The following is a 19,669-nucleotide window of genomic DNA, read 5'->3' as shown; positions in this document are numbered from 1 at the left end:
GATACTCAGTTTTTGAGCGTTTTCTTTTTCCTCTTTCTGCCATGGGGCATGTTACGTACTAACTGTGTTCCTGACTGCAAGTATTATAGCATTAAGGATGGCTGACCCACCACATGGTTGGCGATTTAAACCACATTTAAGCAGGGAAAAGACATGTTGGGATTGCTGCAAGGTCCAATGATTAGTAACATACACTCACTCACCTATTAAAACAGTTAGTTACAGCATTTACATGGAAACAAAATGATCTTTTTTGACATTATAACCCAACATCGATTGTTTGGAAACTAATCCCCTTCCTCACGGTTACCCACTTGGAGTGTGACGTCATCACTTTCTTAGTCTATTAAGCGTTAACGCTGTTACTTTTCTTTTATGGACCTTATTTATTACATGTGAACCAGTTATAACAAAGAAAAAGTTCATAATTATAGAGCCCGATAATAACGCTAAGGTTTAATAATGGATTTATAATGCTGAAAGACATTATTCTTTATTCTTTGGCACCAAGAAACACAATTTTCCACAGTATTCACTCAATTCTTAACCATCTACCAGCGACATGTGTTAAAATGACCGTTTGACACGTATCAATTGGTGATATCTCCACTCTACATGAATCTCCAGCTATGTGACCTTGATCTATATTCGAGTTAGGTGTCACTAGCATTGCAGCTCTTGCTGCTGGAGGATGCGTTTCATTGTGGCTGAGTTATTGCTTATCAAAATTGTGGAGTGGGTCATCTTGACCCTACGTTGCAAATTGAAAAAAAAAATATATATATATATATATATATATATATATATTCGCTAAAATATTATTTTTGCAGTAAACAAAAGATTTGACATTAATAAATTCTCAGAAGTGTAGAGAAATTATCATTCATATTCCCTCCATATGCACACAAGAATTGAAATAATGACATCTTCGTTATTTTATTTTTTCCCTCAAATTTGGTGCCCCATTTAACTTGGCACCCTAGGCAACCGCCTAGTTCACCTATATGGATGGGCTGCCCTTGTGCATATCAGTAGTCTCTTAGGTTAAATTCATCCCACTACACAGGGCTCACGCAAAGCCCAATGTCACTTAGACCTTATAAATGCCCTTTGCTCTGGGGTAAACTGCACTCTTAATCCTAGTGTGACGTTATCTGATTAAAATATGACCATATAGATCATTGTTGTAACCACTGTCATAAATTTGCAATAAATTTTGTACAAGGTTGTCAAGTGAGGTGTTTGTGGAAAGGTTATGACTCGCTGACTATAATTCTGCTATTTGTATGCATGTATCATTTTTGTATTTGAAGCTATTGAGTATTGGCTCTATATCTGGATTTCAAATGTTTGCTCCTGGGGTAACGCCACAAGGTAGCTAGCCAGCACATCTTGGAGGGACTATTAAAATTGAGTGGCCAATCAAAAGAACATTTAACTGACAATGGACCATGGGAGACTTACACTTATCTACACTTAATGGAATTTCCTGGTGTGACTAGTCGAAATGCATGGACACGTTACTTGCCCATGTGACTCCAAACTCCATCTTGTTGCTGTAATTTTCCACAGTGAGAACACTGGAATTCCCTCCACATGGCAGAAGCTATAAAAAGCCCATTTTGCCTCTATCCTGTTCAATCCTCTGGACTATGAACTTATACTAATGGGAGCATTCTAACCAAGGCACTGAGGACCTTCCAATGATTTGGAAGCAACCAAAGACTTATCAAGCCAGCAGTTTATTCCATCACTGCTACAAGCCTGAACCAAGAACTTTGCAATTGTTGTATGTATTTGATTCCTCTAACCAATTTTAACTCTCACCTTTCTTTCTTTCTTTTTTATGAATAAAACTTTAGATTTTAGATACTAAAGGATTGGCATCAGTGTGATTTTTGGGTAAGATCTAAGTTGTATATTGACCTGGGTGTGTGGCTGGTCCTTTGAGATCAGAAGAACCCTTTCTTTGATGAGACTGGCTGTAAAGAACCACTCATCTCTGAATCCAGTGTTTTTGGTGGTGACAAAAGAACTGGAATGCCCAAGGAAACTATTTTTATGACTTCTTGTTAGCCAGTGTGGTGAAACAGAAGTTTACTTTTGTTGCTGGTTTGATACACCCCAAGACTGGTGGCTAATCCCCTATAGGATTTGCCCTATTTCTCAGCAGTTCGTCCTGAATTTGGCATCCTCAGTTGTGACCCACTGAGGCACAGTTATACCTAGATATCACATTACTAAAATAGTTGTACAAAAGCTTGTCCTAGACCAACTGTTGCTAAACAGTTTGTGGGATCTCAGAGAATTCAGATGAATAAGAGGTTGCTGCTGAGTCAAGGACACTTATCAAATGTAAATATATTTGAAGTTAAAGGAAAGGACAACAGCGATACTGGTTATGGCAAATAATTAAGCTTTTAGATATTAAAATAAGTTGCATTCAGAAAAGAGATCGATAACAAGAGTTTACTGCTCTAATTTACCACCCTCTGGAAGATGACACACTTACGTTGGGAAATGGAAAAACTCAAGACATTTTAGCTTTGAATAAAAAATTTCTATCATCCTTACCAAAATACCAGATAAGCATAGCTGCAATTATGGAAACCGATAGTATTATTGCAACGGATAAAACGATGCATAGAGTTTTCTTAACTTCTGCAATTAAAAAGGGAGAAAAAGAAGAGTTAGGTTTGCAAACAAATTATTTTACTAGGCTAGCCTCCATCCCTATCTCCCTGCAAGTAAATTAGGGCTTGTCTTCACTAGCACTTTACAGTGCTGCAACTTTCTCGCTCAGGGGTATGAAAACACACACCCCTGAGCGCTGCAAGTTGCAGCGCTGTGGACAGTGCACCAGCCCTGGGAGCTATTCCCCAGTGGAGATGGGTTTTTTATAGCGCTGGGAGAGCTCTCTCTCAGTGCTATGCCACGACTACACAGCCACGTTAAAGTGCTGCCATGACCAGCGCTTTAACGTTGCTAGTGAAGACGTGCCCTTAGATGGACAGCTTTCAATCACTAGTAAGCAGGCGTGAATCTGCAATTCAGATGTTAGAGTCTCTCCATCTCATCATCACTTCAAAGAACCACTCAACTCCTCACACTTTTTTACAAAAAAGTATAATAGTAATTGACTTGTTCAGCTACCTAGCACCCTGAGGGACAAAGAGGTGCTCCTGGGATAGTCCCTCAACATAAGAGCTTGAAAGGAAACAAGTTTTGATCAGTCTACATAAAAAGAACTCCAGACAAATCTTACTTGACGTGCACAGTTTTGCTGATGGCGGCTTTGGCTGTACTACTGGGGGAGCTGACTGATGAGCAGGAACTCTTGGGACATAATGTGGCACCGATGGAGGATAATATGGTGGATACACGTTAGCATCCACAGGCTGTCTGGAAATATAGAAGTTTTCTGGCTGATAACCATGATTTTCATAGTAAGGTGGTAGCCCCTAAATAGCAAAATTGAGGTGAAGGTGGGAAAAAACATTAATATTGCAAAGTTAGAACAATATAATCATTTCTAAAAAACATCGTCACTTATGTAAATACAGTAAAAGCCCACCAATTCTCATTGCACTCATTCAGAAATTCATTACACTCACACACACACAAAAATAGATATACAAAGTCTCCTGAGAAGTGGAGTGAGAGACTTAGAGACACATTCAACTGACGGATTAATTTAAAGAAAAAAAAAAAAAACAGCAAAAAAAACCCCACCAAAACTAGTTTTCAATAGATCACATCACCTTCTAAATATGTTTTAGATTTTAAATTTCTTTAGAAAGAAAAAAAAATGTTGCTTCCTTAAGAATCTCTTCTGCACACTTAGTTTCTCTTTTATTGAAAAAACAGTGAAAAATAAAAGAAAAAAGAACAAACAAACAAACTGGAAAAATTGCATATTTTTTTCTGATAACTTATTTCAGCTGTAATAATTTAGGGGGTAGTTACTATGTTCGGTGCAAATTTTTCAGCAATAAATTTGATTTTCCAGTTGACAGCATAGCTTCAATGCTAATTAGCGGAGTGCTGTAGTGAGATCTGATAAGACTTCATTACTTTTACCAAATACACTATAGAACAAATTAGTTGATGGCAGAGTGCTAGATTCATATACTACATCCATCACTGTGATATCAGAGACTTGAAGAATTAGTTCATTCATCCCCACAATACCCTGTGATACAGGCAAGTATTTTCCCCATTTTATAGAATAGGAAACTAAAGTCAAGAAACTTCTTAAAAAAATAAAATCATGCATACCTATGTCCACTTTTAATGGACCTGACTATTAATTCATTACTCAATAGGCTGCTACCCACAGAAAACAAAATTGAATATTTAACTACTTACTGAGTTTACAGCCATCTCAGCTTTGTCAACAGTGCTGAGACAGCTCAAGTGTTTGAAAAACTTGGGATAACCTGTAAATATACAAAAACACATGCATTCATAGTGTTACAATTAGAGCGGGCTGAAAAAGTTGTGACAGCAGTTTTCAGTTGGAAAATGCCATTTCCAAACAGAATCAAAATGTTCTGCAGGAACATATGATTTCAAAATTCATACCTGGAAATTACTGAAATATGTATATAATTTATAAGAATGTTTTGGTCTTCTCAAAACAATAAAGGTTAAAACTAAATTTTTCAGAATATTTCATTTGTTGGGGGTGGGGGGAAGAAATCAGAGATTAACTTTTTGTCCCACTTCGGGAATTTCAAAGTCTCAATCTCCTGCAGGACAGAAATACCATTTTTCAACCATCTCTAGTTAAGATGCAAACCAACAAGCACAGTGATGTTCTTAGTTATGACTTTCATTTCACTCTTAACTCATCCACTTATAACTAGAAATATATTGCCTAAATTAAAGGTAATTAGTTTCTCAACCCTCTAACATTAACTAAATATAACAGCATGAAATAAACCTAGCAGCATTACAGATTTAATACCCGAGTTTTCCTGTTAGGCTCTAGCTCTCAAATATGTAATAATATTGTTGAGAAGGGTAGGCAGTGATGGCTAATTAACAAGAGACAAAACTAAAAAAGCCATCCTCCTCCCCTACACTACAAAATTAACACTGGATGTAGGCTACATTATGGACTAAGAATAAAATGGCATGGAAAATTTCAAGTTCAGTTAGACCACCACACACACCCAGAAAAGGGAAGAAGTTTGCTCTCTATTAAGCAGCCACACATTAAGCAGCCACACATTAAACATGAACTCCTGTTGGGTGCACTGAAGGAGAGGCAGAAAGGAATGTTCCTGTGCAAGTTTCAGCACAAAGTTCATCTTTACATTCAAGCTACATGCAAACAAACATGCTTTTATAAAACTCAACACACTGATGCAGCCTTTACTATTGTACAGCAGCAAGTGACAGCCAGCTGCATAAGTGCCCCACAGCCCAAGAAGGTTAACTGAACGCCATGCTCGCTCTCAGAACAAGAGTACTGATACTCTCAGGCTTTGTCTCCCCCTTAGACAGGCGCAAATTTTTGCTTCAGTGTACACTGCAGTCAAACACCAGCAGCAAGCCTGTGCTAGGCTCACAGGGCTATAAAATTGCCCTATATAGATGTTCAGGCTTAGGCTGGAGCCATGAATGGGGAGGAGAAGGAAGGATGGGATTGCACAGAGCCCTGGCACAGGGGACCGTGGTATAGGAAGATTGGTAATGGGGAGAATAGGGCTAAACTGCTGCTACCTCTTTGGTGGATTGCACCAGTGGCTTAAACAGTTAGAACATCCCAACACTCCACAGCAATTTAGAATAGGAAAGACGGGGGGTGGGGGTCAAGGGCAGGAACAGAACCGGTCAAAGCTACAGGAGAAATTTAGGTCAGCAGAATGCTATTAGTCTTATCTGGGCAGGACACTGGGGTTAACACCGTTTACTCTTACTTACAGGAAAGGCAACGAATCCAGTGAACACAAGTCGTCAGTACCTCTGTTTTATGTCTCATCCATTCTTACTCAGTTGTTCACATCATATAATGGTGGCATGCAGTTCTGCCCCACCTCAGTGGTTGAGTAACACTTCGCAGAAGGGGTTTTTCTATTCTCTGGAAAAGGTGATATGAAAACAGAATGGTAATCAACACAACCTCAGAAATACCCGTTGCTTTGTCAGCTTCTTAAATAAAAGACTTAGGCTACATCTACACTACAGATGCTACAGCGGCACAGCTATGAAGCTGCAGGTCTGCTGCCCTAGCACCATAGCGTAAACAATTGCTATAGCAACAGAAGGGGGGGGTGGGGGGGGAGGTTTCCATTGCTGTAGTTAATCCACCCCCGAGAGGTGGTAGCTAAGCTGGATCGATAGAAGAATTCTTCCATCAATCCAATGGCGTTTAAACTGGGGCTTAGTTTGGCCTAACTACATCTCTCGAGGGTGTGAATTTTTCACGGCCCTGAGCAACATAGCGAGGTCAACTTAGGTTTTCGGTATAGACCAGGCCTTAGGCCATGTTTGCACTACAGCAGTATAGCTATGCCATTGTAACCTGGTAGTATAAACATAGACTACAGCAATAGAAGATAAAAAGAAAAGGAGTACTTGTGGCACCTTAGAGACTAACCAATTTATTTGAGCATGAGCTTTCGTGAGCTACAGCTCACTTCATCGGATACATACCGTGGAAACTGCAGCAGACATTATATACACACAGAGATCATGAAACAATACCTCCTCCCACCCCACTGTCCTGCTGGTAATAGCTTATCTAAAGTGATCATCAAGTTGGGCCATTTCCAGCACAAATCCAGGTTTTCTCACCCTCCACCCCCCCACACACACAAACTCACTATCCTGCTGGTAATAGCTCATCCAAAGTGACCACTCTCCCTACAATGGGCTATCACCAGCAGGAGAGAGAATTTGTGTGTGTGGGGGGGTGGAGGGTGAGAAAACCTGGATTTGTGCTGGAAATGGCCCACCTGATGATCACTTTAGATAAGCTATTACCAGCAGGACAGTGGGGTGGGAGGAGGTATTGTTTCATATTCTCTGTGTATATATAAAGTCTGCTGCAGTTTCCACGATATGCATCTGATGAAGTGAGCTGTAGCTCACGAAAGCTTATGCTCTAATAAATTGGTTAGTCTCTAAGGTGCCACAAGTACTCCTTTTCTTTTTGCGAATACAGACTAACACGGCTGTTACTCTGAAATCTCCCTACAATGTGCATGATAATCAAGGTGGGCCATTTCCAGCACAAATCCAGGCTCTCTCACCCCCCCCCCACTTTTTTCCCCGGGGACACACACACACACACACACACACACAAACTCACTCTCCTGCTGGCAATAGCTCATCCAAACTGACCACTCTCCAAGTTTAAATCCAAGTTTAACCAGAACATCGGGGGGGAGGTGGGGGAGGAAAAAACAAGGGGAAATAGCCACTCCCAGTCTCTATTTAAGCCTAAATTAATAGTATCCAATTTGCAAATGAATTCCAATTCAGCAGTTTCTCGCTGGAGTCTGGATTTGAAGTTTTTTTGTTTTAAGATAGCAACCTTCATGTCTGTGATTGCGTGACCAGAGAGATTGAAGTGTTCTCCGACCACAACCTGAAGCAAATACTCACCAACAACCACATACCACACAACAGAACCACTAACCCAGGAACTTATCCTTGCAACAAAGCCCGTTGCCAACTGTGCCCACATATCTATTCAGGGGACACCATCACAGGGCCTAATAACATCAGCCACACTATCAGAGGCTCATTCACCTGCACATCCACCAATGTGATATATGCCATCATGTGCCAGCAATGCCCCTCTGCCATTTACATTGGTCAAACTGGACAGTCTCTACGTAAAAGAATAAATGGACACAAATCAGATGTCAAGAATTATAACATTCATAAACCAGTCGGAGAACACTTCTGTCATAAATATAAAGGGAAGGGTAAACCCCTTTGAAATCCCTCCTGGCCAGGGGAAAGCTCCTCTCACCTGTAAAGGGTTAAGAAGCTAAAGGTAACCTCGCTGGCACCTGACCAAAATGACCAATGAGGAGACAAGATACTTTCAAAAGCTGGGAGGAGGGAGAGAAACAAAGGGTCTGTGTCTGTCTGTAGTCGTCTTGGCCCGGGACAGAACAGGAATGGAGTCTTAGAACTTTTAGTAAGTAATCTAGCTAGGTATGTGTTAGATTATGATTTCTTTAAATGGCTGAGAAAAGAATTGTGCTGAATAGAATAACTATTTCTGTCTGTGTATCTTTTTTGTAACTTAAGGTTTTGCCTAGAGGGGTTCTCTATGTTTTTGAATCTAATTACCCTGTAAGATATCTACCATCCTGATTTTACAGGGGGGATTTCTTTATTTCTATTTACTTCTATTTTTTATTAAAAGTCTTCTTGTAAAACACTGAATGCTTTTTCATTGTTTTCAGATCCAAGGGTTTGGGTCTGTGGTCACCTATGCAAATTGGTGAGGCTTTTTACCAAACCTTGTCCAGGAAGTGGGGTGCAAGGTTTTGGGAAGTATTTTGGGGGGAAGGACGCGTCCAAACAGCTCTTCCCCAGTAACCAGTATTAGTTTGGTGGTGGTAGCGGCCAGTCCAAGGATAACGGGGGTAATATTTTGTACCTTGGGGAAGTTTTGACCTAAGCTGGTAAAGATAAGCTTAGGAGGTTTTTCATGCAGGTCCCCACATCTGTACCCTAGAGTTCAGAGTGGGGGAGGAACCGTGACAACTTCAATCTCTCTGGTCACGCGATTACAGACATGAAGTGAGCTGTAGCTCACGAAAGCTCATGCTCAAATAAATTGGTTAGTCTCTAAGGTGCCACAAGTACTCCTTTTCTTTTTGCGAATACAGACTAACACGGCTGTTACTCTGAAACCAGCCATAGAAGATGTTTTTCCAACACAGTAGTAAACTTCACCTCCCTAAGCAATAGTAGCTAGGCCAACAGAAGCATTCTTCTGTCAGCTTAGCTGCCCCTACAGCAAGAATTAGGTCAGCATAGTGCTCGGGGTGTGGATTTTTAACACCCCAAGTGCTGTAACTATGTCAACCCAAATTTGTAAGGTTGACCAGGCCAAATGCTGCCACTACAAAAAGCACCAGGCATTTTCACTCTCCATAGCGTAAGATACTGCTAGGAATTTTTAAAGTAAGTTTCTCATACCCACTTTATCCTTTGTTATTTCACGAACTATTTCCTCCTGTGTTTGCAGAAAGGGATGAAGTTATAGTGCCTCGTCAGTCACTGGCTTTTGCACCAGAATTACCAATACCAATTACCAGTTTGTGTTAGCTATTATAGGACAGGCCCAACAAAGAAAATAACAGAACACCACTAGCTGTCACCTTCAGCCCCCAACTAAAACCTCTCCAGTGCATCATCAAAGATCTACAGCCTATCCTGAAAAACGATCCCTCATTCTCACAGATCTTGGGAGACAGACCAATCCTCACTTACAGACCTGAAGCAAATACTCTCCAGCAACCACATACCACACAACAAAAACACTAAACCAGGAGCTTATCCTTGCAACAAAGCCGGATGCCAACTCTGTCCCCATATCTGTTCAAGTGACACCCTCATAGGACCTAATCACATTAGCCGTGCCATCAAGGGCTCGTTCACCTGCACATCTACCAATGTGATATATACCATCATGTGCCAGCAATGCCCCTCTGCCATGTACATTGGCCAAACTAGACCATCTCTACGCAAAAGAGTAAATGGACACAAATCTGACATCAGGAATCATAACATTTAAAAACCAGTAGGAGAACACTTCAACCTCTCTGGCCACTCAGTACCAGATGTAAAGGTAGCAATTTTGCAACAGAAAAGCTTCAAAAACAGACTCCAATGAGAAACTGCTGAGCTTGAATTAATATGCAAATTAGATACCATTAACTTGGGTTTGAATAGAGACTGGATCATTACAAATATTGAATCTATTTCCCAATGTTAAGTATCCTCACACCCTCATCAACTGTCTAAATGGGCCATCTTGATTATCACTACAAAAGTTTTTTTCCCCTGCTGATGATAGCTCATCTTAATTAATTACCCTCTTACTCCACCTTTTCATGTTCTCTGTGTTCACACACACACATATATCTTCTTACTATATGTACTATATCTTATATATCTTTTATTATATGTTCCATTCTATGCATCCAATGATGTGGGCTGTAGCCCACGAAAGCTTATGCTCAAATAAATTTGTTAGTCTCTAAGGTGCCACAAGTACTCCTGTTCCAATAATCATTGAAGTTAACAGAAAAACTCCCACTGACTTTATGGAAGTTGGAGTGGTCACCTTACCAGGTGCCCTCTTAGAACTCTTTTCCTCTGCCCTACACCCAGGCTCAGGAACAGTGCCCTGGAATATCTGATGACCTCGAAATGCTGCACCATTAGCTGATAACTGGTTTACAGGGAAGAATGAAGCCCTTTGGGAGACCACCAGCAACACTTCCTGAAGCACTCTAGGTTTATCTTCAAGACCGGCCATCCAAGGTAAAATACTGGACATTCCTTAGCTTGGGCTGTCCAAAGATGGTTTTACCTGCATATTGGGCACATTTATAGTTTTCTGCCTATCAAAATTTCCATTAAAGCGATAGATCAAATTAATTATGATATTGTAACTATATGGTCAGTCCAAAATCTGTTTTTGTTCAGTTTGGAAGATGTTTTGTCAGCTTGCAGGCCTGCCAGTTCATAGTGTAAATAAAACCAGTAAGAGAATATTTCAAAGCATGAATCAGAAATGTTTGTGTAAATAAAAATTGCTATGACTGAACCAGAAACTTTCCAAAAGCCTTATGCAAAAGTACAGGGTTTATTTTCAGTGCATATACAAGATATAGCTTATTAAAAAGGTGGGAGGGGGAAGGCCGCATAACTGTTCCTTGCTATTAGAAACAGCTAGATCCTTTAATAGAGACTATTAAAATAACAACCTATGAAAGTGTAGGTTGTTATTGGGTAGTTCCTTGCCTATGCAAAGAGTTGATCATGACACACAATTCAGAACTTTTTACTCAGATGACCTCACAACCGTCAGAAACAAAACTGTGAATCACAATAATAAAAATGTTTGAATAACCAACATACTAGAAGTCACCAGAAAGAATTTTGAAAGCATGGGGTTTTTTTAAATATTTTCACTGGCACCTCTCTTACCTCCTTCTCCCACAGTTTCTCCCCCAGGCACTTCCTCCAGAGTAGAAGAATGTCACATACGTGCAATTGTGCTTGTTATCATAGGATTGCCAGGCAGAGGATGCTGCAAAGCTTATTTTAGAGCAGTAGATAAATTTTCCACAACTAATTGGGCATTAGACATATCCCTATTATATCTTATATGTTAAATCTGAGCCATTAGCCTTCCCAGCATCCCTTTAGTCACGGCTATAACTTGCTACCCTAGGTAGCTGGCAAAACACTGTGCAATAACAAAGGTGGAATTTTAGCCCTGAACACCCAGCATAGACACTGACAATATCCACCAATCACAGACCCGGAGAAAGGGAAGCTCAAGTCCTGTTGCATTTGCATTTTTACAGTACAGTTACTAATATGGCATTTTTAATGGTTCTAATGTTTAACACATAAAATGCAGTGCCTCAATAATGTTCTTAAGGAATTGGGGAAAATTCCTCAAAAAGATTCTAGCCATCTGATTTCACCCTATGGGAAGCCTGAAGCTACTCAGTGTCAAAGCTACCAATATCTTAATTTAGTTTTACAATAAATTTTGCACCTCAAAAAATACAGTAAACAAAATCAGCCATTTCCTCCCAGTCTCCTCATTTGAAATTGAGACAAATATTTAAGGAACGAGGACATCAAATCCCTGTTTGTTTGTTCTAATCAGTCACGACTGAAACATATATCTGTAGCTAAAACTAAAAGTAGAACAAAAGACAGGTCATTGTTCAAATATTTAAAGTAATTGATCACTGTTAGTTTGCTCCTAAATTTAGTAGCTTTTTCATATTTGAAATCACTGTGTGGTATTTGAAAGCTTATTGCACACTGTAAGAAAGACCTCTCACACCATAATGTCTCCAAAAGTCCCACTAGTTAGGAGCCTTTACTCTATTACTAAAACAAGTAAACAATTTCTAGAGGAAGGAATTGAGGATCAGGAAATCCTGATTTTTAATCTCAGCTCTGCTAATGACTTCCTCAAATCTTGACAGTAAGAAATCTCTTTCTGTCTCCGGTTCCCCATCTGGAAAACGGCAATAATGCTTACAAGCCATACACAGTGTTCTGAATTACTTTATAGTTGTACAGAGCTTTGGAAACAAAAAGTCCTATTATTAATTACATTAGTTTCCTCAGACTCTGTAATCAGCTATGGCTACACTAGACTAGAGAGTTTACAGCAGCGCAGCTGTAAGCTCTTTATGTAGCCGCTCTAAGCTGACATAGCTATCACCACTCGTGGAGGCTGGCGTATGTTGGTGTGGGAAGCTCTCCCACCAGTACATAGCGCTGTCCACACCAGCACTTAGGTCGGTGTGACTTATGTCGCTCAGGAAGGTGGCTTTTTCACACCACTGGGCGACAAACTATACCGACATAAGTGGTAGTGTAGACATAACCTAAAAGGAAAGACAGCACTAGTTTTGACAGCAACACAACATGTATGGAAACCAGTACTATGCTAGTACTTTCAGAAGCCTAATTTAAGCAAACTCACTCACCTTAGTCTAGACATCTCCAGCTTCATGATGACAGCATATGTCCTCCACCTTTGTACTCACTATACGTTTTTAGCAATCTTATTAGCTGTTTGCCCAGTTTCTGAGATACGAATCAGCAGTAAATAAATCAGACCAGTTATTTATAGGTCAAGCTACGTCAGAGCAAACACTTTGATGAGGAAGGATAAAAGACAAGGAAGAAAGTAAAACACAAACACACTAAACTGTAAATGATGCAAAATCATGGTCCTGATCAATAGTCATGGCTAAACAAAATACACAATAAAAAACACATTACGTTACAGGTAGAAAAACTCCCAAGTTACCAAAGAATGGTTACTTAGGCTATATCTACATTAGAGATCTTACAGTGGCAAAGCTGTACCAATGCAGCAGTGCCACTGTAAGATCTCTTGTGTAACCACTCTATGCAAATGGAAGAGAGTTCTCCTGTCAGCACAATTAAACGACTGCTGACGAGCGAGCGGCAGTAGCTACATCAGCTGGAGAAACTCTCCTGCTGTGCACACTGCCACTTATGCCAGTGTAATTTATGTTGCTCCGGGGGGTGGAATATTCACACCCTTGGGCAACATAAGTTTTACCAACATAACTGGTAGTGTAGACATGGCCTTAGAAAGGTACACTTGCAGTATATTAAAACCTCCACACTATTATTTGTAATTCAGTAACTCCAATAGACCCAGGTGAGATCCTGACCCCGTTGTGCTAGACACTACATATACATAGGAGAGTCCCTGCCCCAAAAAGTTAAAATTTAAATACACAAGACAGACAAAGCATGGGAGAAAGAATATAATTCCCATTTTGCAGATGGAGAACTGGAGCATAGAAAGATTAAAGAGGCTTGCCCAAATTCACACAGTAAGCAATAGTACAATTCCATTGCAAAATTTTGTCTTTAAAAATGATACACTATACTTTATAGCCCTTTTGTTAGGAGTACCGCAAATCCTCCCCCACCTTTTATCAGTTACCATCATTGTACATTGGCCAAACCAGACAGTCTCTACACAAAAGTATAAATGGACACAAATCTGACATCTGGAATCATAACATTCAAAAACCAGTAGGAAAACACTTCAACCTCTCTGGCCACTCAGTAACAGATTTAAAGGTGGCAATTTTGCAACAGAAAAGCTTCAAAAACAGACTCCAATGAGAAACTGCTGAGCTTGAATTAATATGCAAATTAGATACCATTAACTTGGGTGTGAATAGAGACTGGGAGTGGCTGGGTCATTACAAATATTGAATCTATTTCCCCATGTTAAGTATCCTCACACCTTCTTGTCAACTGTCTAAATGGGCCATTTTGATTATCACTACAAAAGTTTTTCTCTCCAGCTGATAATAGCTCATCTTAATTAATTAACCTCTTACTCCACCTTTTCATGTTCTCTGTATATATAAAAACTTCTTACTATATGTTCCATTCTATGCATCCAGTGAAGTGGGCTGTAGCCCACGAAAGCTTATGCTCAAATAAATTTGTTAGTCTCTAAGGTCCCACAAGTACTCCTGTTCTTTTTGCGGATACAGACTAACACGGCTGCTACTCTGAAACCCATCATTCAATTGGGACCCCCAACAAGTTTTCAACAGTGTATATGTAAACAAGATTACTGAAGAATTTTAGCTGAGTGGAAAAGGAGAAAACAACAGGGAAAGGAATTGTTTTACAGGTTCACTTTGTGTGATCTTTTCACACATCCCCCAATCCTTCAGTCCTTATTGCATAGGCAAGATACATGGAGCAAGGCCAATATCCCTACTTAAGAAGCAATAGCATTTTGCATTAGTCAAATTAATAATGTCATGATTTACACACAAGTGTAATAAAATTGTTGAAATATTCCAATTCTGATTACTTTTAAAAGAAAGGGTCTAATTGGATCATCTGTGCTCTTTTGAGCTCCTGCACTATATGTTCATCAAAATATTGACATCTTTCATTTTATCAGGGAAGTATTAAGAAATGCTTCTGTTACAGTGCCTGAACGCATTCTGAAATAAATCTTTCCTAAACCCCCTCTTCAGGCCTTCAAACAACCCCTCAACCTCTCCAGGCTCATAATCAGAAGCAAACTCTTCACAAGCAGGGCACACCAACTCAAAGCAGTACCAGACCCTACCAGAAAAAGAGATGCAAAACCTGCAGACATATCTCCACTGCTACAATGGTCAATACCCCCTCCTATACCACACCTTTCAAGATCCAGGGGTCAGATACCTGTCTATCTCAACATGTTGTGTACCTCATCCAGTGCACTAAATGCCCCAACAGTAACTATGTGGGTGAAACAAAACCACCACTATGCTCTCAGAAAAAATAAAAACTATATAAGACAAAATCACCACATCATCTGCAACTGAACACTTTTCACAAAGCGATCTATCTATATCTGACCTATCAGTCCTCATTCGAAAAGGAAATCTGCACAACACTTTCAAAAGACGAGCCTGGGAGGTTAAATTCATAACTTTGCTAGACACTAAAAATCATGGACTGGACACCGGATTTATGTCTTATTACAACAATTTGAAACCCACTAACAACCCTCCCCTCAAATGCTTTCCCCTCCCCTTTCCTCCCTGTGACTGGCAGGGTGTTAATGGGCCACTTCATCTTACATGGTCCCTTGAAATATGTGTTAACTATTTATGCTAAACAATCTGTTCCATCTCGTATTTAGCTGTGACCCTCTGAATTCATTTCCCAGCCCTGAAGAAGAGCTCTGTGTAAGCTGGAAAGCTTTTCTCTCTCACCATCAGAAGTTGGTCTGATAAAAGATATTACCTCACCCACCTAGTGTTTGGTAGGGAACAGGTACCTTATGAAATATGTTGATAAACACAAACCAAATTTGGGGAGGGGTAGGGGATTTTCTGTTCACAAAAATGTTCAAGATTGAAATTCTTTGTCCTAATTCAGTACAAAGAATTTCAGAGTCTCAACAACTTTTTCAGGATAGGAAAACTATTTCCCACCCAGCTCTAGTATCTGGACAGAAGACTCACACCACTGATAAAATGTAAATGCTCCTGTGTTCCTTGATTGTTTCAGACCAGAGTATTTTCTGGGACTGCATTAAACTGCTGAATTATTCTGCATATGGTACTTAAAATATGGTTTAAAGAAAAACAGAAATGGTTCTATTTATATTGCACATGTACATTACCAGAACTCTGCCCCCTTCATACTAAGTGCCACAGAGAGGAACTGGAGAGCCATAGGGCAGTAGCAAAGTCTAGTTAAACATCCAATTTAAGCAAAAAAGCAACCCACCACACACATCAGCCAGTGTTCATGCCAGAAGTACTTGTGTGCTAATTCTGGTAGGGAACAGAAACAATACCATGCAACTCAATTCAGGGCTTTGGAGCTGTGCTCCAGCTCCAGGCAAAAATCTGCAGCTCCGCTGCTCTGGAGCTGCTCCGTGCTCCAGCTCCAGGCTCCGCTCCAAAGCCCTGACTCAACTGGCCTTCCACTACAAGTGCAAACAAGGAATCCAGAAACGGGAAGTGGAAAAAAAAATCAAGAATATTTGAATACATTCAATAAATAAGTGATCAGTAATTTTCATTTACTAGTGCATATTATAGGACCAGAAAATAGACTAAATCAAAATAAATGTGCTCCTCTCTATTTATGATTAGTTATGCTGCCACAAGTGTCTAATTTATTTCCTTGATCCTGCAACTTGCACTGCATGTACAGACCCCTGCATCTATATGTCATCCATTGACTTTACTGGAACAGTGCATGGGAGTAGGGGCTCATCCACGAGCATCAGCTTGAAGGATTGGGACCTTAAAGATAGTGGGTTTCTCCAAAAAGTTACCTTGGCCAACACCCAACCTGCTATTTAAAGTTGGTGGGGGATTTCCTGGTAGCACTACTGTACTATATTTGAACTATATTAATAGTTTTTAAAATTATACTGACACTTTTGTCTTTCCTGGGTGTCAAATTAAAGGTTAAATTTCTCAGCCTGTGTTTACTTTAGTCAAGCCTTAATTTGTATTTCTCAGCTTTTATTTGTTTTAGCCCAGCCTAATTTGAATTTATTATGTTTTTCCTCCGTGTCCCACACACATTTGTATAACGGCAATGATTATAGCAAATTCCCTGTCTTCATCCATCTACCTCTACAGCATCATTTCTTTTGTGATGCTCATCTGAAGTAACAAACCACTGAAATCAAAATTCAAAGTTGCTCCCACCTCTGAGTTTCCCAATCTGTGCTGGTGTTTCCTCTGGGTCTTTTAGAATAGAAGCTTGCAAAGGAGGGACTGTAATTTAATGACAGGTTTCAGAGTAACAGCTGTGTTAGTCTGTATTCGCAAAAAGAAAAGGAGTACTTGTGGCACCTTAGAGACTAACCAATTTATCTGAGCATGAGCTTTTGTGAGCTACAGCTCACTTCATCGGAACTTCATCCGATGAAGTGAGCTGTAGCTCACAAAAGCTCATGCTCAGATAAATTGGTTAGTCTCTAAGGTGCCACAAGTACTCCTTTTCTTTTTGTAATTTAATGCTTTCTACAGAGCCAGTGACATTGTTAGCACTTAGTAAATAAGAGATATTAAAAACTGGATATTTAAAGGAATTAAGTCAGACTATACTTGTCTCTCTTTGGTCTACTGCTGAAAAACCCTGGGGTGAATCCAGGCCCTATTAAGGTCAATGAAAGTTTTGCTATTGACTTCAAAGGGGTCAAAAATTTCACCCCCAGAATCCTTTTTTAAATTGGGCTGGGGGGGAAGAAGAGATAGTTTGGGGTTGGGAAGAGTTACTTTATATGAATTTAGTTGAAAATGCATGAAATATGTACCCAGAAATGGGGTCTTTTGTAAGAATATATAAAAATATGTTGATATTGAATTATAAGAGTACAGGACTAGTAAAGAATTCTGAGCTAGTCTCACCTCTGACAGCCATTCAGTGTGACCTTGGACAAATTGCTCAATCTCTCAGTGCCTTAGTTCCCCTCCCCCACAAACTGTGAAAGGTGGATATTTACTCAGGAGGTATTAGGAGGTTTAATTTACTGTTTGCAGAGCACTAGTGGCCTTTTTTTCCAGGGATATCAAAGTACTCTATTATTCCATCTACAGTATTCACTCAGGCTTTCCCATTCCTCTTATCTACTGTGGGGCAGAGGATGGAAAAATGTATTTATCCAGGGTTGTGTATTATGCTCAACAACCACTGTGGTACCCAAGAGATGTGTGTGGTGGGCAAGGGCATACAGTGGTGGGTGTCTAAGCAATTTAGGCCCTAATGCTTCAATCCTTACTCATTTGAGTCACACTCGCTAGTAGCCCCACTGAAACCAATGAGCTACTCACATGCATAAAGACTATTTGCACAATTTCATAAATTAGATGTTCCTCTGAAATGATTACAATATAAGGAAGTGTCTTTTTTGCCTTTAAGACACCATATCTACCAATGACACTACTATTGTATACATTATATACAGTAATCAGGATGCACATTTAATATTTTGCACTACATAATGCTTTCCATCCAAGGACCTCAATGTGTTTTGCCAAGTAAAGGCTCACAACACCCCCGTAAGGAAAATGTCCATTATCCACATTTTACCAATGGGGAAACCGAGGCACAGAGCAGACACATGAATCCCCAGTAGCAGGTAGCAAGTTTGTTGCAAAATTCAAGAGGTCCTAGCACCCAGTTCTACATTCACATCAGATCTGTATTCCCCGAGAACATCAAGATGAGCCTAAAGCCGCCAAATTTCAAACAGCTAAGACAAGGCAGGTAACAACAATCTCATTTCCTTCTTGCTTACATGATCCTAGAAACAAAAGCCATCCCATCCTCGTCGAATGACACCTCTTTCTGAGACACCTGCCTGGCATGAAGGATGGGTTATTTATGAAGCACCAGCTGTCATATAAGGGGGACCAGAGGGGGCATCAAAAGATCCCTTTGGAAAGGCAACATCTACTGTTCCACAAACTCCCAGGGGGAGCCAGGGCTCCTGAATGGTTACCTGCATATGGAAAGGGCTATTTTTCAGCAATACCTAACCACCCAGTAACTACACTCCGTGCCGATCGCCCGCCCCCACGATCACAGCCAAGGGACGAACCTGCTCCAGCCCCTACCGAGCGCAGCCGGCGTGCGATTCCAGGGCTGGGATCTCGGCGTTGGCACAAGCCGCCGGGGCCACCCGAGGCGCTGCCTTCGGCCCAGCCAAGAAGTTGAAAGCGAGTTTCCAAAGACAGCTGCCAAGGACACACACGAGTCGCCGCTGGCTGCAGGCGGGGTCAACGAGCCCCCCCCCACACACGCGCGCGCCACCGCAACCCCCTCACCGCCTGCCGCAGCGGGGAAGCCTCCCGCGTTGCTCTAACCCGCGGTGGGGCGGGATTCCCCTGGTCCCGGCAGAGCGGTGCCGCTGCCGGGCGAGCCGTGGAGTTTGCCCCGCTGACGCCGCTGCTGCTCCCCCTGCCCCGCGCCGGGAAAGTCACGGAGCGGCGGCGGCCGCGGGCGGGGAGGAGCCTGGCGGGGGGGAGAGGGAGCGGCTGGCAAAGGGGCAGGTGGCGGCGTGGTGCAAAGTCACTGCCCTCCCCTTCACCTTTCCCCTCCCCTCCCCGGGCGCTGGCGGGAGCCTGGTGGCCGCCGGAGCTCGCTGGGCCGCCCGGGCGGGCGGGATTCCAGGCTCGGCTGCCACAAAGCGCTCGGGGAGGGGGCGGGAGACAGGGCGTCCAGGGGCTGTAGCCTGCCAGGCGGCGGGCACCAGTCAGCTCTTCCCCGGGGCGTGAAAACCAGACAGTCGCTCCCTGGGGGCTGGCCCAGCCAGATCTCCCGCCAAGGGGGCCCGGGCTGCTGCCGTGGAGGGGGCGGGCGGGTGTTAAGGCCGGTGGTTCATAACGCGCCCCCCTTG

The 19,669-nt window shown here is 41.4% G+C and overlaps 1 protein-coding gene across 6 annotated transcripts in view; it reads right to left on the bottom strand.

Moving 5' to 3' along the window:
- Positions 1-19,426, bottom strand: part of TMPRSS2 (transmembrane serine protease 2) — a 62,594-nt gene extending 43,168 nt beyond the window's left edge. Inside the window, exons 1-5 of one of the 6 annotated variants that reach the window (XM_084621566.1) lie at positions 19,098-19,426; positions 5,932-6,088; positions 4,369-4,439; positions 3,266-3,461; positions 2,575-2,661 (exon numbers count right to left, since the gene is read on the bottom strand). In XM_084621566.1, the coding sequence (XP_084477692.1) occupies positions 2,575-2,661; positions 3,266-3,461; positions 4,369-4,439; positions 5,932-5,989 (412 nt within the window). In that variant the 5' untranslated portion in view covers positions 5,990-6,088; positions 19,098-19,426. Of the gene's footprint in view, positions 1-2,574; positions 2,662-3,265; positions 3,462-4,368; positions 4,440-5,931; positions 6,089-11,193; positions 11,281-12,725; positions 12,817-18,871; positions 19,065-19,097 lie in introns of those variants that run through there. The other 5 variants (XM_084621561.1, XM_084621562.1, XM_084621563.1 and 2 more) reach the window with 5 other exon arrangements.
- Positions 19,427-19,669: the final 243 nt, after the last annotated feature.

The sequence above is a fragment of the Lepidochelys olivacea genome, assembly GCF_965140295.1.
Source record: "Lepidochelys olivacea isolate rLepOli2 genome assembly, chromosome: 1".
Classification (NCBI taxonomy): Eukaryota; Metazoa; Chordata; order Testudines; family Cheloniidae; genus Lepidochelys; species Lepidochelys olivacea.
This window is presented reverse-complemented; position numbering and strand designations above follow the sequence as displayed.